This window comes from Microtus oregoni, unplaced genomic scaffold (assembly GCF_018167655.1).
Source record: "Microtus oregoni isolate MIOR12 unplaced genomic scaffold, Mior012 000003F_ref0000135, whole genome shotgun sequence".
Classification (NCBI taxonomy): domain Eukaryota; kingdom Metazoa; phylum Chordata; class Mammalia; order Rodentia; family Cricetidae; genus Microtus; species Microtus oregoni.
Window position 1 is genome coordinate 22,756,397 of NW_024543062.1, and position 27,469 is coordinate 22,783,865.

The 27,469-nt window shown below is 43.4% G+C and overlaps 1 protein-coding gene across 8 annotated transcripts in view; it reads right to left on the reverse strand.

Moving 5' to 3' along the window:
* Hectd4 (HECT domain E3 ubiquitin protein ligase 4) overlaps positions 1-27,469 on the reverse strand; it is a 191,178-nt gene that overhangs the window by 52,667 nt on the left and 111,042 nt on the right. For all 8 annotated transcript variants that reach the window (XM_041649106.1, XM_041649103.1, XM_041649105.1 and 5 more), the window contains exons 33-53: positions 26,500-26,646; positions 25,381-25,565; positions 22,211-22,364; positions 20,621-20,901; positions 20,236-20,425; positions 18,986-19,067; positions 17,485-17,687; positions 16,371-16,506; positions 14,991-15,173; positions 14,397-14,561; positions 13,937-14,106; positions 12,495-12,610; positions 11,244-11,347; positions 8,422-8,583; positions 8,156-8,304; positions 7,474-7,553; positions 7,039-7,202; positions 5,312-5,549; positions 4,501-4,637; positions 3,953-4,079; positions 2,175-2,312 (exon numbers count right to left, since the gene is read on the reverse strand). In XM_041649106.1, coding sequence (XP_041505040.1) covers positions 2,175-2,312; positions 3,953-4,079; positions 4,501-4,637; positions 5,312-5,549; positions 7,039-7,202; positions 7,474-7,553; positions 8,156-8,304; positions 8,422-8,583; positions 11,244-11,347; positions 12,495-12,610; positions 13,937-14,106; positions 14,397-14,561; positions 14,991-15,173; positions 16,371-16,506; positions 17,485-17,687; positions 18,986-19,067; positions 20,236-20,425; positions 20,621-20,901; positions 22,211-22,364; positions 25,381-25,565; positions 26,500-26,646 — 3,311 coding nt within the window. The remainder of the gene's footprint in view (positions 1-2,174; positions 2,313-3,952; positions 4,080-4,500; positions 4,638-5,311; positions 5,550-7,038; positions 7,203-7,473; positions 7,554-8,155; positions 8,305-8,421; positions 8,584-11,243; positions 11,348-12,494; positions 12,611-13,936; positions 14,107-14,396; positions 14,562-14,990; positions 15,174-16,370; positions 16,507-17,484; positions 17,688-18,985; positions 19,068-20,235; positions 20,426-20,620; positions 20,902-22,210; positions 22,365-25,380; positions 25,566-26,499; positions 26,647-27,469) is intronic.

Here is a 27,469-nt window from a genome sequence, read left to right on the forward strand (position 1 = left end):
GGTCATTTGGTGGGTTTTAGATGTTTGTCATCATTTGGGGGGAATATAGGATAAAAAGACAACTATTAACCTCAAATGTTTTATATAGGTATGGACTTTGATATACTGATACAAATTTAAAGATATTTTTGCTATCCTGAATATATGCTTCTACTCTTGGCTGGGGCATTGAGCTCATGCAGCTCATTTAAAAGTGCAATATATAATTAAGAAATGAAGGTTAGTAGTTTGTCATCTATAATAATAAAACCTGTAGTCTCATATTACATATGTTTTCAAGGTTAAATATAGATGTTCTTCAAAAACTTCAAAGACCTACAGAATATGACATTTTAAATGTTTTGTTAACATACGACTTTTCATTGACAGTGAGATGCATTTGTTCCTGACTGCGTCAATTTACTTCAGAAAGGCTGATAAGCATTGAAGAACCTCCCTAAGGAGCTTGCTTTCAATGTGGAAAAGCTAGCCATTTGGGCAACAAACTGCTCTTGCCTTGACTGCTGACATATACCATTTAAACTGAACATGTAGGACACAAAGGAAAGCAACTGCCAAACTTTGCCAAAACAAGGCAGGACAGTCCTTGAAATTCCTGCTTCATAGAAAAGTCTGCCAGATATTCTGCAGGACACAAAGGAAAGTGACTGCTGAACTTTGTCAAAATAAGGTGGGACAATTCTTCAATATTCCTTCAATATTCCATAGAAAAGTCTGCCATATATTCTAGGCCTGTAGGCCAAAGATGGATGTCCCAATGTTGCAGAGGAACCCTGGGTGACTGTCCAGAAAGCCAGATGTCTCTGTCATTTTGGACTCGGGTAATATTATATCCTTCTGGAGTCTTTAATAGAGTTGAAGACTAGATAGTTATAGTTACAGTTTTCCTTAGCTATGATAGGTAATTTAGCCACAGAGCTTTGGACTCATCAAGATAGGATAGATAATATAGTGATTTCTCTAAATTTGTCAAGTGCAAAGGGACTGGATATTCTACATGCAATTTTTTCAAAGATTTATTTATTATGTATAGACAGTGTTCTGTCTGCAAGTATGCCTGCACTCCAGAAGAGGGAACCAATTCTCATTACAGATGGTTCTGAGCCACAATTTGGTTGCTGGGAATTGAATTTCGGACCTCTGGAAGAGCAGTCAGTACTCTCAACCACTCTCTAGCCTTACCTGTAATTCTTACTTGATGACTGTATATAATCTTACTATGTTAAAGTTAAAACCTTTCTTTTTATTTAGTTAAAACGGGGAATATGAGCCTGGAAAGAGAAGTCCGACCTGAAAGATCACATGTTAAATGATTCCATTTGTAACAAATGTCCAGAATAGGTAAACACACAGACAAGAAGCAGAGACACACAGTTCAGAGGCTAGGGAGAGGGAAAGGATGGGCAGATGGAGAGCACAGATTTCTCTGCGGATATGAATATTCTAAAGAATTTGATAGAGGAAATAGTTTGGTGGATCCCATGGAACTGGAATTCTTGGCGGTTGTGAGCTACCATGTGGGTGCTGGGAGCCAAACTCAAGTCCTCTACAAGAGCAGCCAGCACCCTTAACTGCTGAGTCACTTCTCCGGCTCCAGCTATCATGTATTAGGTTAAAAAAAATGAGATTAAAAAATTCTTTGTGTATGTGTTTTTCTGTTGTTTCTTCAAAATGCATAACAAATTATTTTTGTGAAAAGCATATTTAAATTCTACAAAGCTCTATAAACCATGGTCATATGGTTTTGGTGTTTTGGTGTTTGTTTGTTTGTTTTTGAAACAGGGCTTCACATAACCTAGGCTGTTCTCAAGCTGTCGCCAATGCTGACCTTGAACAGATCTCATTAACTCCAGGAGAGTGCCGCTTTGGCCAGCTAAACATGTGGCTTATTAACTCAGAGTCCATGTCCGTGCCAGGAAGCCTACCTGAAGCCCCACTTCCTTCCTTTACTCTCAGCCCTGCCACAGCTGCTTATGCCTAGTGAAGCTTGGGCACATCGGGGAGACTACCAGAGACCACATAACTTCTTGTGACCTCCCAGGACACTTGAATGAAGGCTTCACATGAGAATCTGGAGGTCAAGTCACTCAGAGAAAGATCACTCTAGGGAACCAACAGCTGCTCCTTTCAGAGGAACTGCCACACACAGAGCAAGGAGGAAGCAAAAGCAAAACCTTTTCGAACTTTGTCAATTGTGAACTTGTTTGCTTCATCTTTAATGTCCTCAATGGTGGGAAGATAAAGGTCTCTTGGGATGCCGCCGTTCTCCTCATAGAGAAATTCAACTGTCTGCCGGGCGATATCCACCATGCCTGCAAACATAGCACACCAGTAACTCCTCAGGAGACATAATCTTCAGACCAACAGGGCACTTACTCGTGCCTGGAACGAAACAATGGAGAATGTTTCCGTGCCCATGTTGGGAGGACAGTTTGTACTCAGTTTAAATACTAAAGATATCACTTCTAGGAGCCTCAGATCTATCTTGCTAAGTGTGCCAAGGAGTGAGAGCACCTGAGTTAGCACTGCTGATGTGCAAGAAGTGAGAGCACCTGAGTTAGCGCTGCCAGTATGCATCAGCAGAGCAGGAAGAGTTGGAGCCCCAGGCCAGGATGGTTAACAAGGCATACAACTATGCTGCATTTAACTCGGGCTAACTGAAGAACAAATGGGGCAAACAGGGAGGAGGAGAACATAAGAGCAGTGTTTGCTTCTGACTTTGCACACTATTTAGAAGGCAGAGAGGACACTAAGAACCTTCTACTCACTACTGAGATGTGCTGTGGGATTTTTGTTTGTTTTGAGAGGATCTCACTATGTGGCCCAGGATGGTCTTGAACTTGTCACTTTGTATCACAGGACTGCACCACTATATTCAGCTGCTTTGTTTTTCCTTTCCATCAGAGAGGATATGATTATACTTATTAGCAAAAATGGCATTATCATATTAATTATATTAATAAGCCAAGTAAAGAGATGTTCAAACAGTAACAAAACAAAAAGCACTGTGGGGAGTTCAGCAAGGTGTTTCCTTTTGCTGTAGCTGTTTCAGACCCACAATCCTTAGCTACCGCGGACAAAACAATATGGGTTGACAGGAGACTGTTTTTAAACAGCCCAGCCATCATACAGCTACAGTCTTCCATTCACTGGCCTTTCTATAATGAAAAGGGGTAGCAATGTGAGCACACTCTAAAGGAAGTTGCAATTACAGAAGGACGCCATGGAAAGCAGCAGCAGTCACCGGGGTGGGCAAGAAGCTGGGCTCAGCATTACAAGATTACAGAACAGTAATCTTTGTATCTTTTTCAAAAGGAATAGTACAGAGGAGGAAAAACTACTGTTTAAGGAACAAGTCAGGGGACACAGGGAAATTCCATGTTAAACCTTCCAGGTCTTGTGGGTGGCCCATTAGCCTTCCCCATAGGACTCGGTGACAGCAGCTGTGCTCTGGGACAGCAGCTGTGCTCTGGGTGCTGGGAGCTATCCCCCAACCTCCTTCTCACCTTTGTCACCACTCTGTTGAAGGGGAAACGACACCACCACCATCATTGCTGCTATGACACTGAGGACTGTATTGAGAGCACTACTATACACCAGATGCGCTCTTAGGAACATTCATTGATTTCACACATGCTCATGAGGTAGACTCCATTCAAGATGGGGAAGCCCAAGCTCCATCAGCTGATAAACAGCCCATCTATGATTGCAGATGTGAACACTCTTCACCAGGCCACACAGCCTCCCAGGGCAACTATTCCAGCTTCACAAGTCACACTGACAAGAAAGATCAAGTCTAGCAATGAGGGCAAAGGACCCTGAGTTCACTGACATGCATAGGGTAAGACACTGTCAAGCCAGATATGCCATTTGAGGAGTACTTCTTCTCAACTCTATCTCCCTCATCCCTCAAGCCTCTGAGTGACTCTTCAGGTAACAGAACACAGCAGACCTAGTTGTAAAGCGCCCTTGATCTGGTCCAGGCCCGACTTTCGCTCAGCTTCATTGCGGAAGCGTCTTCGGATGGTAGGAAAAACCTTGGTCTCCCATGCTTTCACCAACAGGGCATAATGGTCCTCCTGCAGGGAGAGGAAGCCTGTGACCTGAGGAAGGGCTTCATGCCGGCACCTGTAGGACCTGCCCTGCTCAAGCCTGGCCTAAACACACACATTTAGGAACCTCCCCCCCCCCCCCCCCCCCCCCCCCGCAGAAGGCCTTCATCCCCCACCACAGCAAGCCCCACCCCCAGCAAGCCCTTCCTCCCCAGCAAGTGCCTCTTTCCCTTCAAAGCCACCAAAGGGTTCTCACTATAGTCTAGGATACCTGCTGAGCTACCATGAAGGTACCTCACCCTTCAACAGGTAGACCTCTCTAGGGCAGCCCAGCCTAGTAGACATGGCTGCTCATGGGTGGTTCAGAGTTGGCATTTGCCAAGGTAACTACTCACACAAGGACATAGCTAAAAGCTAACATCATAGGTTTTATTCCCGAGGTTCTTACCTGTGGGATGTCATCATCATCATCATCATCACTTTCATCATCTGCAATGGGAGGTGGATGGGGGTCTGGGCCAGAGGTGATGAAATTCTCATAGCTGAGTTCGACTTTATAATGGCAGGAGGTATCACTATCATATTCTGTAACAAAACACAGTTAGGCCCTTTCCCTTTCTATATCTTCTATCTTCTTTCACAGGTCTAGGGATGGGATCTTATCTACTCTAGGTATGGCTTCTAACATTAAGATACATGCCTAGCTTCTGTCAATGTATGTATGTATGTATGTATGTATGTATGTACCTGTCTGTCTGTCTGTCTGTCTGTCTGTCTGTCTAAATGTTGAAATAGGGTCATGCTAAGTTGCTCAGGCTGGCCTTGAACATACTCTATAGCACACACAGGCCTTGAATTCATTATCCTCCTGCTTAAGCCTCCTGAATCACCTAACCAGGCTTAATATGATTTTTAAAAAATGATCAGGAAACATTGCAGCACACAGTTTTCTATCCATGTCCTTAATTCTACCAATTTATTATTGACGATCTCAGTTTAAAGGTATTTTTAAAAAACGAGTAACACTATCAAGTGAAGTAAGTGATTTCACACAAATGTCAGGGTTCTTAGCTTCCTACACATACTTCCTATACCTACACTTTTATGTAGTGGGAACACTCCTGGTTTGATACCTTCTCCTGTGTCTTTTTTTAGGAAAGCCTCTCACTGAATTTCAGATGCCCACCCTAAGTGGACTTGTGAAATTCACAGCACTCCTGATAGCACTAGCAGCAGGGCTAAAAGATGATGTGACTTACGTTGCTGGGCTGTGGCCACTGCAGCAATTCGGCATGGTGGCCCATGAGTGCCTGGGTCTGATGCAATACTGGTGCCAGCATCGTTGTCACTGTCAGATGCCATGGCAAATGGCAGAGCCTCAAAGTTAGCGCTGATCTCCTCTGCCAGATCAGTGCACAGGTCTGCAGCATTACGATGGGCCTGTCCTTCAGCATATGCAAATGGGCGGGAGCCAAAATTGGCTCGAGTTTTTGTGTTCTAGAAAAAGCAAATAAAAGATTTAGGATTATTTAGATTTTCTTTTTTCTTTTTAAACAACAAAGTGCACTTCAGTGAATATTAAGCCTAAAGAATGGCCCAGGAGTGGGAAGCAGGAGAAATAGGCAAAGGAGCAGGTATGTGTGTGCTATGCCTGGAGTGCTGCAAAACGCACCACACATGCTCAGGTTCCTTGCCACTCACTGTCTCTCAGGCTCTTACCCTCTCCTGGTTACCAGTATATTACTACATAGTCCATGCTCACCTCAAACTTTCAATAATCATCTTCTTTCAAAATTTATTTTATGTACACAAGAATTTTGCCTGCATGTATGTCTCTGTATCTCATGTGTGCCTGGTATCTGAAGATGCTAGAAGAGAGCGTTGGGTCTCTCCGAACTGCAATTATAGGTGGCTGAGCATCTCCAGCTCCAACAATCTTAATTCATCTCTCAAGAGCAGGATTACAAGTGTGCGCAACACACCTGGTCAATGGCTCTGTACCCAGCACTACTCACACGCTACTCATCTCTCTCTCTGTCTGCAACATTCTTCCCATTAACTTTCCAAGACTAGCTAATGTCCAGGCCTGGCTTAATCATCATGTCTTCAGAGGGCAGGGATATGCTTGGTACTCAAGAGACTAGTTCCCACTCTAAGTACTTAATAGTTTGTGATTATATACATGTTTCTGTGATTATCTGATTAATTTCCAATTCCTCCAATTGATTACAGTGTGAGAGAGATAGACAGCATTAACATTTTGTTCTCTGTTTCAATTCAGAACATGATGTAGTACTGACACATAGACTCTGGGTATATATATATTTGTTGAATGAATGAAAGCAAGAGACAGGGTGAGACAGGAAGATCAGGGAAGCAGTTCATCTTGAACATGGGTTCTGCTGCTGCCTAGCTGCTGAGTACATGAGGATGGGCATCTGGACTGGGAAGTGGACACACATTAGGGGCTGCAGCATGTCATCAGTAATAATATCCCATAGAACAGCAGGTGTTCCTGGGTGCTCCTTCACAGGCAACAGAAGCCCTTGGGCAGGGAGGGAGGGAGGGAGGAAGGAGAGAGAGAGAGAGAGAGAGAGAGAGAGAGAGAGAGAGAACGCTCTGGGGGAAGAGGAGTATTGAACTTTTGAGTCTTTACCAGAGGACAATTGTCCAGATTTCTGCCATACTACATGACTTAGAAGGTCAGTCTTATAAGCTTTTTTCAGAGACATTTCACTGCCATTTCTTTCCTTGGTAAGGAAGGATGGCTAAGAGGTGGTCACAGCAGATTCGTACTAAATTCTGGACACAGCATCATTCAAATTAAGACTGCAGGGTCCACCAGGGGAAGGAAGCACTTGTCCAGACTTGCCATGTCCTATCACTATGCAAAGGATGGCTAGACAAAAGCTTTTCTCATGTCCCTTCTGGTCAGGAATACATTTCCTTAAAGAATTTATTCTTCTTTCCTATCATGGTGACTTGCCTTTTTCTGAATGTGCACCACAGGCCACATTCCTCCAGAGACATCTTCCAGGTATGGTGTGAGCCGCTGCCCGCAGTATGTGAAGTACACCCGGCCTTTGGCTGGCTGCCCTGGAGGAGGTGGGGTCCCCTCGGTCCTTTCCCAGCCAATTCCTGCCACATCACCTACAGCAGAGAGCAGGAAGGGCACACATTTTCCCATCTTACTATCAAGTGACTGAGGGACTAAGTTACAAGATAGTGGCTTTAAGGGTAATGGCTTCAGAATGTGAGAGCTGTGGTGCAACTAGCAGACAACAAGGGCAGGTGTTTGGCTGTCACTCAGAGACAAATGGCCCATTTCCAACTGCCAAGATTATTTTAACTTTTAACCCATCTAGCTCTAAGGCTGGTCCCCACAGAAGCATGCAGAGTCAGAAGGCCCCACTGCACTCACCAGGAGAGAGTGTGACATCTAGGCGGACACTCTTCCACTGTAGCAGACTGGAGCCATTGTAGTGTACAGCTCGGCCATTACTGGGAGGAGAACAAGGGGTCAAAGCTGAGACTCACCAGCCATGTGGAGGGACAGAAAGAAGAAAGGAGGGAGAGAAGGGGCAGGCAAGGAGGAAACCCCACAGTTGTAAGCAATGCTTTCCTAAACACTAACAGATTTCCAATTGGCACTATCTACATATGGCTTGGGGATATCATACTGTGCCTTTAGTATTACAACAGCCTAGCAAATCCCTAGCCTACATCATAGCAACATGGTATATGGGTTCAAATATGTTTGGGAAATGAAGAAAAACAAGTCTCTTGTTGCAGGATAACTAGAAAGGGATGGTACTGAGGAACCATAAACAACCAAAGAGGAAAACAAAACTTCGCTGTCCCCACTTCCTCAGACACACAACCACACTTTGGCTCCCTGAATATCCATAAACACCTACAGGAAGTCACTTTCCCGAGAATACTGACCCACTTTTAAGACAAGGTTTCACTATGAAGCCCTGGCTGGCCTCGAACTCGCTATATAGACCATGTTGCCCTCAACCTCACAAAGATTTGCTGGGATTAAAAGCAAGACCATCCAGCAGCACTTTTTCTCTTTAGCTGTAGCAGGAACAGTCACTTACTTGTGGAAAAGGCAAGTGCCGACTGGATTGGTCCATGCCCCATCACGCTTCTCAGCTTCTGTAGCAAAGCCAAATGAGACGATTGGTCCAGTGTCATCATCAGTATCTCCATAGGAAACAATCTCAATCTCCCAGTAAAAAGACGGGGCCTGAAGAGACACCAGAGAGGGTGAGACTCAGAAGGCAACAATAGACAAGGCATACCACCTACCTCTTCTTACCAGTTTCAAGTATAGGAAGAGGCAGGGTTGTCATGAGCCTCTCACCTGAACTGGTAGTGGGGAGGTGGCATAGATAAACGTGCCCCGGGGAAGACCTCCACCAGCGCTGGGGTCAGCCAGGAAGGTGACAGAGGTGAGGTGAGATGAGAACATGCAGGCACGAACTGGAGGGAATACTCGAGAAGGGCTCCAGGTGATCTCCTTGGGCTGCAGAAGGAAGAATTTCACTCAACAAAGCAGGCAAATCTCCTTACTCTCTCAGAGAAGAAAATCATTTTTATCTGATATGATTAAAATCTTGTTTCTCTGCTCTTTCTATTTTAATTTTTTGTTATATGGCTGGGAAGGGATTCCAAAGTTTTATACCTGCTAGGCAAGGACTCCCATTCAACTACACCATCCCTGTACAGCCCTAAATATAAATTATATTAAAAATATATCTTTGGGCTACAGAGATGGTTTAGAGGTTAACCGCATTGGCTGCTCTTGCAGGGGATCTGAGTTTACTTCCCAGCACTCAATTCTAGGGGTCTGATACCCACTTATGGTCTCCTCAGGTACTGTGGCGTAGACACAGGCAGGCAAAACAACCACACACAAAGTTAAGTCTTTAGAAGAGGAAAGCTTTATTTCTATTTTATTTTATTTTGTTAAGTCTAGCTTTTCCCCCAACATAAACTTAATTTTTTATTTTATTTATATTTTTTTGTTTTTTGTTTTTTTGAGACAGGGTTTTTCTATGTTGTCCTTGCCATCCTGAAACTTGCTCTGTAGACCAGGCTGGCCTTGATCACTTTCCCTGTGTCTAGTCCTACTGAAATTACTCTCCTGAATCCCATCTGCTTATCTTCTTACTCAGCTTTCCATTTCCCCTTCTTGTGCTTGTAATGAGATATTATATATATATATATATATATATATATATGTATGTATATGTATATTTTGGTTTTCCCCTTAAATGACATTTTTCTCTCATCATGTTCATCCTCACATAGCTCAATGTATACATAAGACACTCTTAGTTCAGTGCATAAAGAGAAGCTGTATTCCAAGGACACTGCTCAGATGGGTAACAGTGTGTGTTGTAGGTCAGCTGCTTGTCTCCTTGTGCTTCTAATACTTCACTCAAGTGCCAGGCTTCCCTATGAGACACAGCTCCTCTCCACCCACCAATTTCAACACATCCTACACAAAGAACTGTAGCCATGAGAGGATAAGGCTGCAATCACAGGCCTGCCAATAGCAGCCCAAGGAGTAAGTGTACACAGCTTATGGATGGTGGACACTGCTGTTGATGGGCAGTACAGAAAGGGACTCACCAGGGAAAAGTCAGATGAGAACACACTTGCCTTTAAAACCACACCTCACTGTTTTTACCATAATAACTGAATATGCTGAGATGCCAAGTGATGTTTGCGCATGCTTTTATTAAATGCAGCAATTTATTTACACGCCTCATATAACATAAAATCTGTCCATCTCAAGTTAAAAGTCTGTGTCTTTTGATGTTTGTGGAGCCATGTAGTCATTACCACATTCTGGTCTAGAGCATTTGTTTTCTAACTGTAAGCAATCCCACGCTCATCAGAAGTCAAGCCCTAGTCTTTCACTTGCTTCTCTCCTCCCCAAGCCCCTGTTGACATCAATCTGCTGCTTCATCTTTTCTGTGCACACAAACAGAATCAGGAAATCTATGGTACTGTGTGGTTGGCCTTAATGCAGTTATGCCATAGCTTGTTGCTTGAATATTATTATTATTATTATTTTATTTATTTATTTATTTATTTATTTATTTTTGGTTTTTCGAGACAGGGTTTCTCTGTGGCTTTGGAGCCTGTCCTGGAACTAGCTCTTGTAGACCAGGCTGGTCTCGAACTCACAGAGATCCGCCTGCCTCTGCCTCCTGAGTGCTGGGATTAAAGGCGTGCGCCACCACCACCCGGCTTGAATATTATATTTTACAAACTCATTCAACATTTGATGGGTATTTCAGGCCATTTTCACTTTTGACTATTATGAATAAAATTGCTGCAAGCATAAAAAATGCAGCAAATTTTCATATTTGCTATTTTTATGTTTTAATTTCTATTAGTCATGTTCTAATACAGTGGTTCTCAACTTTCCTAATGCTAAAATCTTTTAATACAGTTCTTTGTGCTATAGTTACTGCAAACCATAAAATTATTTTCATTGCTACGTTGTACTTATAATTTTGCTACTGTTATGAATCGTAATATAATTAGAGACAGAGGGTCACGACTTACAGGTTGAGAACTACTGCTCTAATACAAAGAACATAACTTTTTAGTTTTGTGGGTTTATTTATTTATTTATTTATTTTGCATACTTGCAAATAGATGTAGATGCATTGAGTGTCTCCTTCAGTTTATTTTTTGAGATAGGATCTTTCACTGATTTGGTTATACTGGCTGGCCAGAGAACCCTATAGGTACTTCTGTTTCTGGCACCCTGGTATGGGGATTACAGGTGCATGTCTCCATGTCTGGCTTTTACAAGGGTGCCGGGAAACCAAACTCAGGTCTTCAAGTTTGCACGGCAAGCATTTTACCATCTCTCCAGTTCCCTAATTTTTTTTAAAAAGTGTTTTTGTTATTCATAATTCAAATAAATTAATAAATTCTGCTCCCTAGTATTATGCTCCAATATTCAGAATGTCAGTTCAGTATTCTTTGGCATCCAAAGGTGGCAGTACAGCTGCAAAAGGACTGGACAGGTCTCATTTTAGGCAAGAGTTCCTCCTCTATGCTATACTCTCAGTCCCATACGCTCGTTCTAATGCCGCACTCTACTGCCTGTCCTTCTTTAACGGCAGAGTCACAGTCTGCAGGGAGGCATTTAGGTCTCACCTGTCTCCGATCAGCCTGCAGTGGAGGTGGAGGAGGTCGAGCACAGTCCCGGTAGAGCATCCTGAGCCGTTCACACTGCACCTCAACAACTGCAAGCCTCTCTCCTGTGGAGGGACACAGGAAATGGGAGCTGAAACAGCAATATTCACCTATAAAGACCATCTCTATCCTTACAAAAAAGAAAATGCCCTGCACCATTTGTCTCCTCACAAAGTTCAGCAGCAAGGTACATTGGGCGCAGGCCTGGCCGTGGAGTAGAGCAGCCTAAATTTGGAGCATCAGCAAGGATAAGGTACTCCCATGTCTTTCAACTGCAACCCAGGGCAGTGAGGGCACCCATGCCTCCAGAGGTTTTGAAGATAAGATGGTGTGACTCAAGCCGAGCTTTGAGGCAAGTCTCAGACACTGGATAAACACTCAGCAAATGACAACTATGATTCTTATCATCTGAAAAATGGAGCCCACTTCTTTATTTTATGTTTTTAAAATAGAGCCTTTGTATTTAGCTAAGGTTGACCTAAAACTATTTAGCTCTAGCTGACCAGGAAGTTCTGATCCTCCTGCCCCAATCTCCAAAGTTACAGAAATATAGGAATACCCAACTCATGCCAAGTGAAGGTCATTACACTTAAAATTCAAGTTGATTTTAAATATTAACGTTGGCTGGGCATAGTATTGCATGCCTTTAATCCTAGCATCCAGGTTGGTGGAGCTGAGTTTGAAGCCATCCTGGCCTACATCAAAGTTTCACATATTGGAGAGGTAGCTCAGCAGTTAAGAGCACTGGTTGCTCTTCCAGAGGACCCTGGTTCAATTCCTAGCACCTACATGACAGTTCATAACTAACTGTCTATAACTCCAGCTCCAAGGGATCCAACACCCTCACAAAGACACATCTGTATGAGACATAAAAAATACAAACAAATCCTTAAAAATTCATTAATAAAAAAAGTTCCAAACCTGCCAGGGCTACATTGTGAGAAACAAAACAAAACAAAACAAAACAAAAACCCTGCAATTCTTAAATGCAGGCTATCCTGAGGAAAGATGTCACCACAGACTCTTCATATTAATGTAAATGTAGAAGAGAAAATACGAAAACACTCAGGCATGGGCCTGGTGCTCACTGAAGAGTACTGCTTTCCTGGCTAGCGGGGGTGAAGGAGCCCTGTCTTTGGAGCTCAGTGAATGTGGACTGTGAGTACTCTCATCATTCCACAGACATGGCACCGGCACTCATTTGGCACTCACCAGCACTGCACTCCTGGGCTACGAGGTTCAGAACTTCCACGGCTGCTGGACACTGCTGTATGAATTCCTCACAAAACAGGCTGTCTTCTAAAAGCTGCGCCATGACCAGGCATGCTCTTAATGTTAAAAGATTCACAACATTTCAAAGTCATCAATGTTGTTCATTCTTTAAGATATCAACTGTGAAACATTTCAATCAATTTTGTCATTTTTACATCTTATTTTTCCACAGCAGACTGGCTTAGAAATATATAGTTGGTCCTCCATATTCATGAGGGTCTGGACCTATGGATCTGACCATCCAAACTGAAAATATGTGGAAAAAGCTTCCGCTGAAGGAATGTATATGAACATTCTTTTCTGGTCACCATCCCTGAACAACACTAACTAGTACCACAATCCTTCCACAGCGTTGGCACTACACAGGGAGTCCAAGAAATCCAGATACTCCTTACAGTACATGGAGGACATATGGGTCCCATGCTTGTGTATTCCGTCCCATTCTACATGAAGGTGTGAGAAGCCACAAGTTTGGCATTTGAGGATGGCTCTGTAACCAGTTCCTCAAAAACACCATGAAGTGGCTGTCTAAGAAGCCTTTTTCCCAGTCATTGCTGCGATGCAGTTTCCACTAGGAGATAAAAACTGCTGGATGGCCACTTGCCAAAGCTCCGCCTCACTGTGCCTTGTGAGCAATGACAGAGCTCCGGAAATAAGAGGGAAAAAGAGGTGGAAAATCTATATGCTGATTTCTCTCACTTGAGTCACCAGACATTTGAAAAGTTTCTGAGAAGTTCATTGTGAAGAGAACTGTGTTACTCTTGTTTAGTAGAGAATAAACATATTTGTAGACAAAGGTATCCCCTCTCTGACATAGAACTAAAAGCATTCTCTCATTTTCCTGTCACCAGGTTGGAAAGTGATGGACCTGGGTCATTTAAGAAAAGTAGCTGGGCGATGGTGGCATACGCCTTTAATCCAGCACTTGGGAGGCAGAGGCAGGTGGATCTCTGTGAGTTCGAGGCCAGCCAGGTCTACAAGAGAAACCCTGTCTCGAAAAACAAACAATAAAAAGAAAGAAAGAAAGAAAGAAAGAAAGAAAAGTGGCTTGTGGAAAAGGAGGGGCAAGGAGGGAGGGGAAACGGGGAAACTGCGGTTGGCATATAAAATAAATGAAATAATTTAAAAAAAAGAAAGAAAAGTGGCCATGTGATCCTGCAGCAGAGCAGTCAGTGCAGTATCAAATGTAAGTCACACAGCACACTATAGCAGCGGGTCCTCTCGGGGGACTGGCTCAACCTTCTGAGGCACAGTAACTTGGGAGGCAATCAGAGTTGCAGGAACTGAGACATGAGCTTTGGTTTATGGTGTGTGACAATGTGCCTGTTACCTAGCTGGCATGAGCTTCAGGCTATGAACCCTCTAAGGCCAGGTCAACTTACCTTGTTCGAATTTCAGCCAAGAGCCGGACAACTGCCATGACAGGTGCTGAGCCATCTCCTGTTGCAGGCAGTGAGGTGTGGATAGAGAGGCTTCCCTCCTGAGGGAGCAGCATGGACTGCACCGCCTGGACTACCTTCTCAGTAATGGACAGCTTATGAAGAGGCAGCGCCTATGGTGGGAGTGAAGGCACCACAAAGGGGACAGAGAACAAAGGTGTTATGAATAAATATGTGGCTATCAAAATCACTGCAGAAAATCATAAACTGGGTCAAAGCAACCAAAAATAACATAATCTATGAAATCTCCCCAGTTAACAAATGATGAACTTTCCCACCAATGCTGAAATCTTTACAATCAGTATGTAAACACATATCACAGGTGAAAGTGAATCCCTTCTCTATAGTGTTTGCATGCCCCACAGCAACACAATATTGACAAAGCAGGTAAGCATCACCTTACCTCTGACCTTGGAACACAAAGTCTAGACAAGGGAATAGTCAGTGTGTCTGCTGCTTGAGATGTCCTTCGGCAGTCTACAGGAGGGAATCTTACTGTAGCTATACCTTCCTGTTCATTGATAGAAGCCACAACTCCAATGCTTCCTGATATTCCTCTACCTAAAACCTAGAGATGGAGATTATTAACACTGTCTGCCATGGTCAAGTGGGAGCAGCTATCTAGAAGGACAAGAGGGAAGGACTACACAATTGTCACTGTCAATGCTATAATAAACCACTGATTCTGATGGCGATCCAAGCCTAAGACACGATCAAAATAGCAGGGCCGCAACCTCACAGCAATATGAGACATACCATCATCTCAAACTTTCATCATCAATGCTACCCTAGGATACGAATACCATAGTTAACATCATACAGTTCTGCATTAGCATTTGAATAATGTACAGAAGGATGTCGATGAGAACCTAGGACTCCCTCAGATTTGTTCCTTAGCATCAAGGAACAAGGTCCTTCTGGGTAAATGATAGCTGTCTAAGGCCACTGGTTAATGGAGGAGCAGTAATAATGCCTGGGGAAAGCAGTGGTGGGTTACCTGGACCTCGGAGCCTATCTTGATTGTCTCTTTAAAGCCTCCAAGTGCACAGAGTGCAGCAACAGCCTGGCGTGCGATCCTCTGAAGTTTGGCAAGTTTCCTGCCACTGCTGCTGCCATTTTCCAGGATACTTTCTGCATATTTCCCCAGTTGTGGAATGTACATCAGTGCTCTGGACAGAACCTGTGTGTAACAAGGAGGATGACAGAGCCTGGAAAGACAGCTCCATAGTTAAAAGCACTGGCTGCTCTTGCAGAGGACCTGGGTTTGGTTCCCAGCACCCACATGGTGGTTCACAACTATCTTTAACTCTAGTTCCAGGGGATCTGATGACAATCTCTTCTGACTTCCACAAACACCAGTCATGCATGTGGTACACATATGTAGGCAATACATAAGGTATGCAAATGTAGGCAATACATTCACACTAAGATAAAATAAATGAATCTTTTTTTTGTTTACTTTGTTTTATTTTTGAGACAGGTTTCTCTGTGTAGCCTTGGCTGCCCTGGAACTCACTCTGTACACCACACTGGCCTCAAGTTCAGAGATCTGTTTGCCCCTGCATCTTGAGTACTGGGATTAAAGGTGTCTGGCCTTTAATTGCCTAGCCAATAAATAAATAATAAGGGGGGAAAAAAAGGAGGCCAGGCACAGGGAAGAAAATATTGGCTACTGGTCCCAAGAATAGTGGAATGACTAACAGTGCCCTGGGGTCCAGCTATCACATGAACTCTGCATATAGAAGAGACCAAAATTACTATACTAGGTGTGACCAGTAACATTCTGCCCTCAGGTACCTTTGTATAATCAGACAGATCTAGAAATATACAACTTCATAATATGGGAGACTCTAACACTGTATTACAAACCCACTAAAATTAAGCAGTCATTCACCTGAGGGGGCAATACCCAAGGCCTGTATCTCAACATTCAGCTCTAGGGCGTGTTTCAGGCTCTAGCCTGAGGAGTGGCAGTGGAAAGGGAAACTAGTTATAGAGCTGCAGTTCAGGCAACTAGACTACCGTTGTGATGGAGCAATGCAAGATGGGAGCTCTTGGCAGTGCAATCACATACAAAGGCCTCCTTAGGACTGCAGGTATGCTGAACATGGCCAATAAATCAAGGATACATGACACCATAATGTCAGTACCAAGCTGATGCAAGCAAAAGGAAACAAGAACTGCCACTGTCTCCCTGACCACTGTCCTGACATCTGCAAGTCTGCAAAGTCAGAACCAGCAGAGGCAGGGGAGACTCCAGGAGAGCAGGACTGTCTGACTAATTGGGAACACTCACTACTGGGAAGACCCTTGCTATGTATGACTATAATGCTGCTTCATTCTTGCTCCCTTGGCTGAACAGAAGCCCCATGCTAACCTTTTCTGCCGTTGTGGTCCAAATCTGAGCAGCATTTGATTCAGGCGCCATTAGCAGGCTATGAAGCAAGGCAATCACTTCTGCAGCCATGCTGTTTGCCACATGCCCACTGATGAAGGGTCGCACAGGGTCAGTCCTACAAGTGCCAACATGAATAACTTTCAATGCTCAATGATGTTTAAAAGTACAAAAAAGCGATTTCAGAGTGAATGAGGATAAAAAGATTTCCTGCTTATACATGGCAAAGGGCTTACATTTGACTGGGAGTTTATTGACAGTCAAGCAAAATCAACACTAGGAAGAAACCACTTCTTGAACTTTCTTTGTGCTATGTGAAGAATCTGAGTATCGTCTGTCTCCCAAGGGTTCACAGTAATTAAAAGTGGTACTGATGGTAGGCAGTGAAACCCATGGGAGGTTCTTAGATCACTGGGGACTTGCCTTTGCAAGGCTTATTTCCAGCTAGGGCTATATAAAATAAAAGCCTGAGTTTGGCTCATTCAGTGCTCCTTTAGCTCCTAACTTGAAATGTAAAACAATTGCTTCCAACAGGATCTGTTATGACACAACCAAGAACTGGGCCAATACCAGTACTATGCCCCAGAAGCTCTAAACCATATCTAACCTGTATCTCAAGTTAGGAAGTGCTGACTAGCACATTCTGCAACAATGGACCCTAAGCTGTTTTTCTGGGTTTTTTTGTTTGTTTGTTTGTTTGTTTTTAACCACAGAAACCTTGGGAATCAAAGACAGGCACAGGCTGCAGCTATTCCTCACCTATGAGTGCACAACACCATGATAAGCTCCTTGACTCTAACCCTAGAAAGGGAGGTGTGTGGTCAGTTGGGACAGTGAGGAAGCACTATGTGCAAAGCAGTTCACTAACACTCAGAAGACTCCCTTATCTGTCATGTCCACTTGGCTCTCATGGCAGCTTCAGCACTGCCTCTGTGGTTCTCCCCTGGAGCAATCCTACAACCATGAGTGGTTCTGGCCTCTCCTTCTTATTTTCAGCAGGTTAAGGGATGGTATACAATTAAAACCCTACTATCAAACACATTATGCAGTATGTCTGGAAGAATCCCTACAGGTGGTACCTCCTTGAGAGGCCTACCTGGCAAGTTCAGAGTTCCTCTCTCGGCAGATGGAGGTTTGGGCAGTTTTCTTTTTGTCTCCCGTAGACAGGCCGCTCACAGTCTCTGGGTTGATGGATTCCACTGGTGGTCCGACACTGACAATGAGGCCTGACTGTGCCCACTTGGTTGCTTTCCGAAGGGCAGCTGAGGCCTCCTCTGTGATCACTTCACAGCAGCCACCCTGCATTTGGGTTGAAGACAGCACACTGTTCATTTCATTCTTCCTAACTTATGTTCTCTCAGATCTCCTCCCGTCACCATACACAACATGAAACATATCACAGGACAGACATTTCCATAAACTCGGAATCCTTTAGATTTTGCTTTGTAAATGGTGATTTTGTGATTCTTGGGTTCTGCTCTAAACACATCTTACAATCTGATTGATTGGTTTTGAGTTAGGTTTGTTTCTAGATGCGCTAATGAATTTAGTCATCTCTTATTTATAGATACAGAAATTCTATTTTATTTGGTTTTCAAATAAAACAGAAGAAAAGAATATGCTGTTGTCTTATGATGTACCCCTGGATAACCTGGAACTTTTTTCTTTTTGGTTTCTTGAGACGGGGCTTCTCTGTAGGTTTTTGTTTTTTTTTTTTTTTTTTTTTTTTTTTTTTGAGCCTGACCTGGAACCAGCTCCCGCCTGCTTCTGCCTCCTGAGTGCTGGAATTAAAGGTATGTGCCACCACCACCCAGCTAGCCCGGAACTCTTGAAATGTCTATTCACCCATGCTTGACACTAATGAGTATATACATCTCATAACAATACCTGTTTTAAAAAAGTTGTTCATCATTGTTGCTTTTATTCCTTTAATGAGTTGTGAATGCGAGCATGTTTTATATCTTTATGATCTTTTTGTCTATAATTCTCTTTTGTCTGTCTTTTTGAGATTGGTTAGCTTCAAACTTGTGATATAAAATGGGAAACCTTAAACTTCTGACCCTCCTGCCTCTTCCACATCTGGAGCACTAGGATTACAGGTGTATGTCACCACTCCTGGTAAAACAAAGTGCTGGGGATCAAAGTGCTGAGTTGCATCCTCAATCTTTCACCTCTCTTCAATTTCATAATTATTTTATGACTATAAAACTTTCTTAAAAGGGCTAAGAAAAATATATAGGTCAAAATTAAGTTATTTTCCTAGAAATGTAGTTCAGTTGGTGGAGTGCTTATCAAGCATGTATGAGACTCTGGGTTTAATCTTCAGCCCTGCAAAACCAGGCATGGTGTCGTAATCTGTAATCCCAGCACTTGGGAAGTGGGGGAAGTAGAAAGTTACTCTTGGCTATTTAGTAAATTTGAGCTAACATCTCATATATCATATTCATGTTGCTCAGGTTAGCCTTAAACTGAGCTTCAGCTGGGACTACAGGCCATGTCACCACACCCAACTGAATTAACTCTTAAAATAACGACTTCTTTCAAAAGCCCAAAGTGTGACAAATGAGTTCTTCCATCAGCTTTCCTCATGAGGTTACCTTGGTCATGTCTCGGTCCATCTTCACAACTTTTTCCATGTTGGCGCCAGTACCAAGTCGAAAGGGTCGTCCTTCTGAGCTACTGCAAAAAAGAAGGCAGAGAGGCCTTTTACTTTACGGAGAGTGTCAGAACGGGGCACGTGTATTCAGCAAACAGTGCTCAGGCCCTGTTTAGATGCCAACACTGGCTTCATATTGTGTGTGTGTGTGTGTGTGTGTGTGAGAGAGAGAGAGAGAGAGAGAGAGAGAGAGAATACATGCTCCACAGCATGGGTGTATACATCATAGGACAATTTATAGGAGTCTGTTCTTGCCTTCCATCAAGTGGCTTCTGGACACAAACTCGGGTCACCAGGCTTAGTGGCAGTGGGTTTTATCTGCTGAGCCATCATCTTACTGGATTTAAAATTAGCTCTTAAAAATCCATAGACTCTTTTTAGAAAAATAACTTTCATAATTATAGATATTTTAGGACCCAAAACAAAGTCTGTTTTTAAGAATTCAGATAAACATGGCAGTTTTAAGGAGTTATAAGGCAGTTATAAGGAGGTAGCCTGGTACACAGGAGGTTCAACAGCAGCATGAATGCAGTGCCTGAGGGAAGGCCTGCCTTTTGCTCCTAATAATCTAGCACCCTCTCCTCCAGAATGGGCCTCTTTATATCAGTTTTGTGATGGTTGTGCAGCCACATGCTCTTGGAGAGTTCTTCACCTGAGCACTTATTATGACGATGCTCAGATGAGGTCACTTGCTTTCATTATGCTGTCCTGGCAAACAAGGGACCCAAACCATAAGGATGACTTTACAGATCACTCATATGAAGAGAGTCACTTGTCTAAGTTCCCCAGCAAGCATCCCCACTGCCTTGTAAGGATAATTACATGTTTTTGTTTCCTTGTTGAGCCATTGTATTATTTATACTTCATTCAATTAATGTTTTAAAAACTTTCTTCTTTTCTGCCTTAGCTGAAGAGTGCCAACATCTGAAGCACTGTTTTTCTCACAGCCAGAGTCACTGCAGACCCACAGGAGTGACACAGTGACTGGCTCACCACATGCCTGAGTTCTCTGCTGGCTTAGACAGGAAGCACCAAGTCACAGCTCACACTGGAGTTCTGGAGGCCTAGGCCTGCGTTCAGGGGTGGCAGTGCCTACTTGGGTTGTCAAGAGGGCTGAAGCAGTCACCATATGCACAGTGCTTGTGACATGGGTGGTCCTGGTGGCATTGCTACTATAGTCATTGCAGTCACCTCAGCAATGGCTGGAGGACTTCATGGGAGGACTGATCTTCCCGCTTGTGGATGAATATGGAGAGCTTGCCGTCCACTGCTTCACTCTCTTCTCCAGGATCTTTATCTCCTTTTAAGGGATTCTTGGGACTGGTTTTTGTCAATGTGGTGTCAGGTTCAGAAGCAGTTGGAGAAAGAACCGTCTGACATCCTTAAAGCAAAAAAACAAGGTCCACTCAGAAACACTGCAACACTGTTTGTGCAGTTCCCCATACATAAGAAGCTTCTTACTTCTCCCTCTCCCACTATCTCTCTCTTTATCATGGAACACACAGGTACATTTGGGGCCTGGCCACAAGCAGGAGCTGAGTTCCCAGCACCATTTTCCTTTTCAGGCACTCCTCACCTGGGACCACATAGTCTGCTAGCTTGGCTAAGAGCAGAGAGGCGATCTTGGAGGCTGGGTCACTAGGGTCCTCCTGCTCACTGTTCAGGGAGGGGACAGAGTAGCTCCAGGGTGGGAGCTCCACATTCCCACAGTCCTCTACGCTCATCAGAGGCAAAGCTGCACGGCACAGCTGAAGAATGATCAGCACTAGCTTTGGGGATGGACGCTGGTCCAGCAGTAGGGAGAGGAGCTTGGATACACAGGCTGGCTGGCTCAAGATGGCTTTCCCTATGTGGCTCCTGCAAGACAGGGAGAAAAAGACTGCTATGCTGAGAAGGCATCATCCAAAGACATCAAAAACAAGTGTTCCCTAGGTGAAGCTAGACAAACCAGTGAGCTCAGACCACAGGAAGAAGGCATGAACTTGATATTATGTGTGCAGAGAACGGCAGTCTAGAGCAAGCAAACAATAGCGTTTATAAAACTAACCAATAACACCTGAAAAGGATGATTTCTGCATCTTTTCTGGAGCCTCGAGCTCATGTGTCCAGAGGGTTTCCAAGGAGCACCACGGCTAGAAGCCCAAACTAGGAGCTATGCAGTTCTGCACTCATGCCTTCAGAAAGTGTGTGCCAGAAGCAAAGCTGTCACAGTACTCCAGTCCCTAACACCAGTGACTTGCAACAGCTAAACATAGTGGGCCAGCAAAAGCCAAAGAACACACTATCATGTAATGACATGGGAATGCCCATGGAGTGATCTGGGATGACCACATACTGTGAATATGTCTTATAACCATTGGTTAATAAAGAACCTGATTTGGCCAACAGCCACGCAGTATAGTGCAGTGGGAAATCCAAGCAAAAATATAGGAAAAAAGAAGGCAGAGTCGGAGTGATGCCAGCAGTCACTGGAGAAGATGTCAGAGCAATACTGATAAGCCATGGGGCACATGGCAATACATAGATTAATAGAAATGGGTTAAGAGTCAGTTAATAATAAGCCTCAGCTAATAGGCCAAACAGTTTAAAGTTAATTTTTAAGTCTCAGAGTGGTTATTCAGGAACTAATGGACAGGAGAGAAACCTCCAGTTAGAAATCACCCCTCTTTAAAGATATAGTGCAAAAGAACAAAGTAATTACAAGCCCTGACTGATTCGATGAGTGTGTGGTGCAGAGAATGGAACCTGGCTGGGGTCTTATACACATCAGACACCATCAAGCTACCCACCAGCCTGGACTGATCCTTTACATTACTTTGAAATAACCAAAATTTGGGTTTGAAATGCAGGTGCACATGCCTGCAAGGCCATGAGCTTGTGCCATCAAGTCATAAAGCAAACAACAGTGTATTACGCTTCTAGATAATCCTCACATGTTGAGACTAAATACCACATCTAGATGACTTTTTTTCAAAAAAAACCATAAGGATGACTTTACAGATCACTCATATGAAGAGAGTCACTTGTCTAAGTTCCCCAGCAAGCATCCCCACTGCCTTGTAAGTATATCAAAAAGGTCTGGGAACTTGGATATTCCAACAACAAACAGAAGCAAAAGTTACTCCAGCCACTGAAGGGGAACAGGTTGCTCCAGGGCCTTCCATACCTGGAGAGGTCATTGAGAAGACTCAGGACATCTTGCAGGGCATCGTTTCCAGCAGCCTGGTTGCCACAGCACTCAGTGGCTCGGGCAAGGTGGTTGGTGAGGAGACTGGACACCTGACGGGCCAGCCCTGAGTGTACAGCCTCTGTGGAGCCACCTTCAGAGGTAGAAAGAAGGAAAGGAAGAGCAGTGAGCACTGAAGGAGAGCACACCAGTAGGTATAGTGAGTGCTTCCTCTTGGTCTCTCTCTATCTCCCTGTATGGTGAGTCCTCCCTGTTCTCTCTGCATGGTGAGTCCTCCCTCTCCATTTCCCTACATTAAAGCATCCATTAGACTCATTTTATCTTGTTCAATGTTCCATTAACCAGTCAGAGTCTCATTAAACAATACCTATGCATAACAGTAAATACTGAGGGAAGACCTCCTCATGAGAATGCAATACAATTAATTCACGCCCGTCTGTTCCATAGAACTATGTTAGTACCTCCACTGGGGCCTGGGTTCCTGTCATGCTATCATTATTTGTTCACCAATTTCGTTTGCCAGACACAGTTCTTTTTTTAAGATTTATTGTTTTAATATGTGTATGTCTGCATACTGGCTGCACACGTATGTGCAGATGCCAAACAGGCGAGAGAAGGAATAAGGTCCCCTGAAGCTGGAGTTACAGGTGGTTGTGAGTTGCCCAATGTGGGTGCTGGGAACTGTACTTTATCCTCTGAAAGAACAGCAAGCATTTTCGAGCTGAACCAACTTTCCAGCCCAAGACCATAGTTCTTAAGGGAACAATAACTTCTTTTCTATCTACTCTATAGTATAATAAGTTTTTAAGCAATAGAATACAGCCAGGTACACATCTTTAATCCCAGCATTTGGGAAGTAGAGGCAGTTAGATCTCAGATCTCTGAATTCAAGGCCAGCCTGGTCTACATAGTTAGGTCCAAGGTAGCCAGGACTACACAGAGAAACCCTGTCTCAAAAAACTATGAAAATTAGGAAAAAAGAAAAAAAGAGAGACATTAGAATGCAAAGTGAGGGTTTGCAAATTGGCTCAGTGGATAATCACGCTTATTGCCAAGCCAAACAACCTGAGTTTAATGCCTGGGACACACATGATGAAAGGAAAGAACTAACTCCCACAAGTTGTCTTTTGGACTCCACATGTATACCCACATACACATGTATGAACACAAATAAAAAAAAACTCACATACAAATATATGTAACAAAAAATTAGGGTATGGTAGCATACACATTTAATTCCAGCACTCAAGAGGCAGAAGAAGCAAGTGAATCTCTATAAGTTAGTTTGGTCTACACAGTGAGTTCCAGGATAGCCAGGGCTATATACACCCCACAAAAACCAAAAACACAAACAGAAAAGAAAACAGAAATTCTTTTTAAAAAAGTACAGTGAGCCAGGCAGTGGTGGCACATGCCCAGCGCTTAATTCCAGCATTCAAGAGGCAGAGGAAGGTGGTTCTGTGTGAATTCAAGGGCAGCCTGGTCTGGAGCTAGCTCCAGGATGGGCTCCAAAGATACAGAAAATCTCTGTTTTTGAAAAAAAAAATGTATAGTGAATGAATAGGCAGATAGACAGACAAGGTAGATACACAGACCTTGGACACTGAGGAAGAATGAATAGGCAGATAGACAGACAAGGTAGATACACAGACCTTGGACATTTGAAAACTATTCTTCAGTTAACTTTTAAAAAATTAAGGCCAGGGGAAGTAGAAAAAGACAAGATCTCCTGAGTAAATTGGGAACATGGGGACCTTGGTAAGGGTTGAAGGGGAGGGGAGAGGCAGGGAGAGGAGCAGAGAAAAACGTAGAGCTCAACAAAATTCAATTTTAAAAAAATCAGCAAAAGAGTAAACTACAAAAGAAGTAATTCAAAAATATCTTTTAATAAAAGTTTAAAGTCTTCAAAAAAAAAAAAAATTAAGACCGGGAGGTGGTGGTGCATGCCTTTAACCCAAGGCAGAGGCAGGCTCACCTCTATGAATTCAAGGCCAGCTTGGTCTACAGGACCTAGTTCCAGGATAGCTAGGTTGTAACACAGAGAGACCCTGTCTCAAAAAACAAACAAACAAACAAACAAAATTAAATGTAGCTGGGTGGTGGTAGCACACACCTTGGATCCCAGCTCCCAGCTCTTTTTTTTTTTTTTTTTTTTTTTGGTTTTACAAGAGAGGGTTTCTCTGTGGTTTTGGAGTCTGTCCTGGAACTAGCTCTTGTAGACCAGGCTGGTCTTGAACTCACAGAGATCCGCCTGCCTCTGCCTCCCGAGTGCTGGGATTAAAGGCGTGCGCCACCACCGCCCGGCTGGATCCCAGATCTTGAGAGGCAGAGATAGGTGGCTTTCTGAGTTCAAGGCCAGGCTGATCTACAGTGTGAATTCCAGGTTAGCCAGGGCTACACAGAGAAATTGTGCCTCGAAAAATGAAAAAAGAGTAAGTAAGTAAGTAAATAAATAAATAAATAAATAAAATAATTAAATGTACGAGTGTTTTTCCTGCATGTATGTATGTGCACCATGTGTGCCTAGTACCAGTAAGGTGAGATCAGGATGTCAGGTACCCTTGGACTGGAGTTACCTATAGTTGTGAGTAAACATGCAGGTGCTGGGAATTGAACCCAGGTCATCTGCAAAAGCAACAAGTACTCCCAACCACTAAGTCAACTCTTCAGCCCTTTCGAGTTAACTTTTAAAGCTGGACTGCACACCAAAAGTAGAATATGAAAATATCTTCTTTAGCCGGGCGGTGGTGGCGCACGCCTTTAATCCCAGCACTCAGGAGGCAGAGGCAAGCGGATCTCTGTGAGTTCGAGACCAGCCTGGTCTACAAGAGCTAGTTCCAGGACAGGCTCCAAAACCACAGAGAAACCCTGTCTCGAAAAACAAAAAACAAAAAAAAAAAAAAAAGAAAATATCCTCTTTAAAATACAGTGGCACAATCATTTCACAGAAATATGGAGACTGTTAGTACCATATAAACAATTTCAGAGAAATTATCTCAGTTTTGGGGCTAATATCTTCCTTATTGGGCAGGATGTTACCTGGTGTGCCACAGGGCATCTGTGAGCTTCCACAGTTGGTGAGGACCACCTGATTAATACTGCCTTCTCCTATGCCACTCACAGGGATAGAGAGGAGTCCCACTGCTCACCTTCTTCTTTCTCCCACTCCACACAGCGGTTAGCCAACACCTGGAAGGCAGCCCAGGCCATGGTGGCTACCTTCTGCTTCTTTGTCTGCTTCTCACTAGAGCTGGACTCGGTCTGACTGCTCAAGCTACAGAGTCGGTCCATGAGCTGCACAAGGCCACTGCGCACCAGGCACTTCTCTTCACTCCTGGGGAAGGGCAGAAATGGAATGAACCACACAACTGACAAGCCTTTGTGAAGATCTCAGGAAGGTTCGAGTTATTAAAGAGGGGTGGAATATATTGGTACCTTGTTTGTAGGACACTTTTCCTATTGTGGTGAGCCCTTAGAAAAGGGCTTTCAAAATCAGGTTTGTTCATATAGAATGTCAACTCAATAATAGATAAAATAATTATCTGTTTTCAAAAAAGATTATTCATGTGTTGTGTCTCCACATTTATCCATGCACAGTGTGTGTCTGGTACCATTGGAGGCCTAGGAACTAGGGTTGTAGACAGTTGTGAGCCGCCATGTGGGTACTTGGAACTGAGCCCGGGTTTTCTGGAAGAGCAGCCAGAACTTCTAACTGCTGAGTATCTCTCCAGCCTCCCCCAACAAGTAATTATCTTATTATAGGGTATTCAAATGAGTCCATGAATAGTTAACAGCTCCAAGCTACTAATTAAATGATCCAAAAAGAAAATAATTGTACCAAGACAAAAGATCCTTGCCAGATATGTCTTTTTTTGACATATCTGCACAGTAATATAATCCTAATGGCAACATCTGGTCACACAGCAACCCAACTAAGGAACTTTAGACACATGCCAGTAGGACGGAATCTTTAGGAGGTATTAGATAACCAAAACAAAACAAATCCAATTATAAGATTTTATTTTTACTTATGTGTATGCATTTGTGTCTAGTGTGATGAATATCATGTATGCAGGTGGCTGCACATATCAGAAAAAGGTTTTTGATCCCCTGGAACTCATATCCTCAGCAAGAGACATCTTTCTAGCTCCCCAAATACAATTTTATAAATTAAAAAACAGGATAAAACAAAACAAAAAAATTGCCTTCTGCTTAGTTGAATACATTGAGTATAATCTACACTTAACAAATGGCATGTGCGCACTCACCTAGTGTAAGGTATGGTACACAGGAGTCCAATGCTGTTTGCACAAGCAATAGGGTAACGAGCACACAGAGACACCACAGAGGTCATGGTCTCACCAAAGGCTTCCTGGACCTGCTCCACCATCCCACCACAGGTGAGCTCTTCAATTCTATGAGACAAGAACCAATGTGTAATGAGGGAAGCACAAGAGCCCTTCCAAGAACCCAGTGCTAAGAATCCAGAGCTAAAAAAACCTTGGAGATCACCAAGCTCAGTGTCAAAAGCTGCAGAGCCATAGAAAAATGTAGGGAAGGATTCCCAAGGGTCCCTTAATAAGATGTTCCCCATGTAGGAGGACCCCAGGCAATCTTGGCTTAGGGAAAGTTACAGAAGGCTCTCTACTACAGGGTTCTTCAGACCCTGTGATAAAGCTAAACACAGAGCAGTTTTAAGAGCGGGGAATGCATGTAATAATAAGCACGAGACATGTCTGTCATATCCTGGGCAGCACTGAGGACTGGAAAGGTAGTGACACTAATGCAAAAGCAAAGGTTTTCCCCGCTCAATTTGGTGTGGGTATATAAAATGTTTGGACAATAAACGTGGGCAAGCTGGCCTTTTCCATGATGACGAAAAAAAAAAAAAAAGCAAAGATCTAGTCAGGTTAGACAAGTTCATGCTCCAATTACTAGCAGAGGACAAGAGCCTGGGAAATGAAAAATAATCCTTTTCCAATGAAAAAATACAACATGGGACCGATTCTATTTCAATTAATATTAATTGAGAGCTGAAGTTATAGTTTTACTTACAAAGATTTGCAATGTAACACTGTCTATGATAACAAAAATAAACATAAATAATGTAGAGTTTAAAAATAGGGAACTGGGCCAAGAGACAGTTCAGTGGGTAAAGGCCTTGTCTGCACAAGTCAGAATTTGCTTTCTGAAACAGAAATTTAAAAAGCTGGATGTGGTGGCACCTTTAATACCACA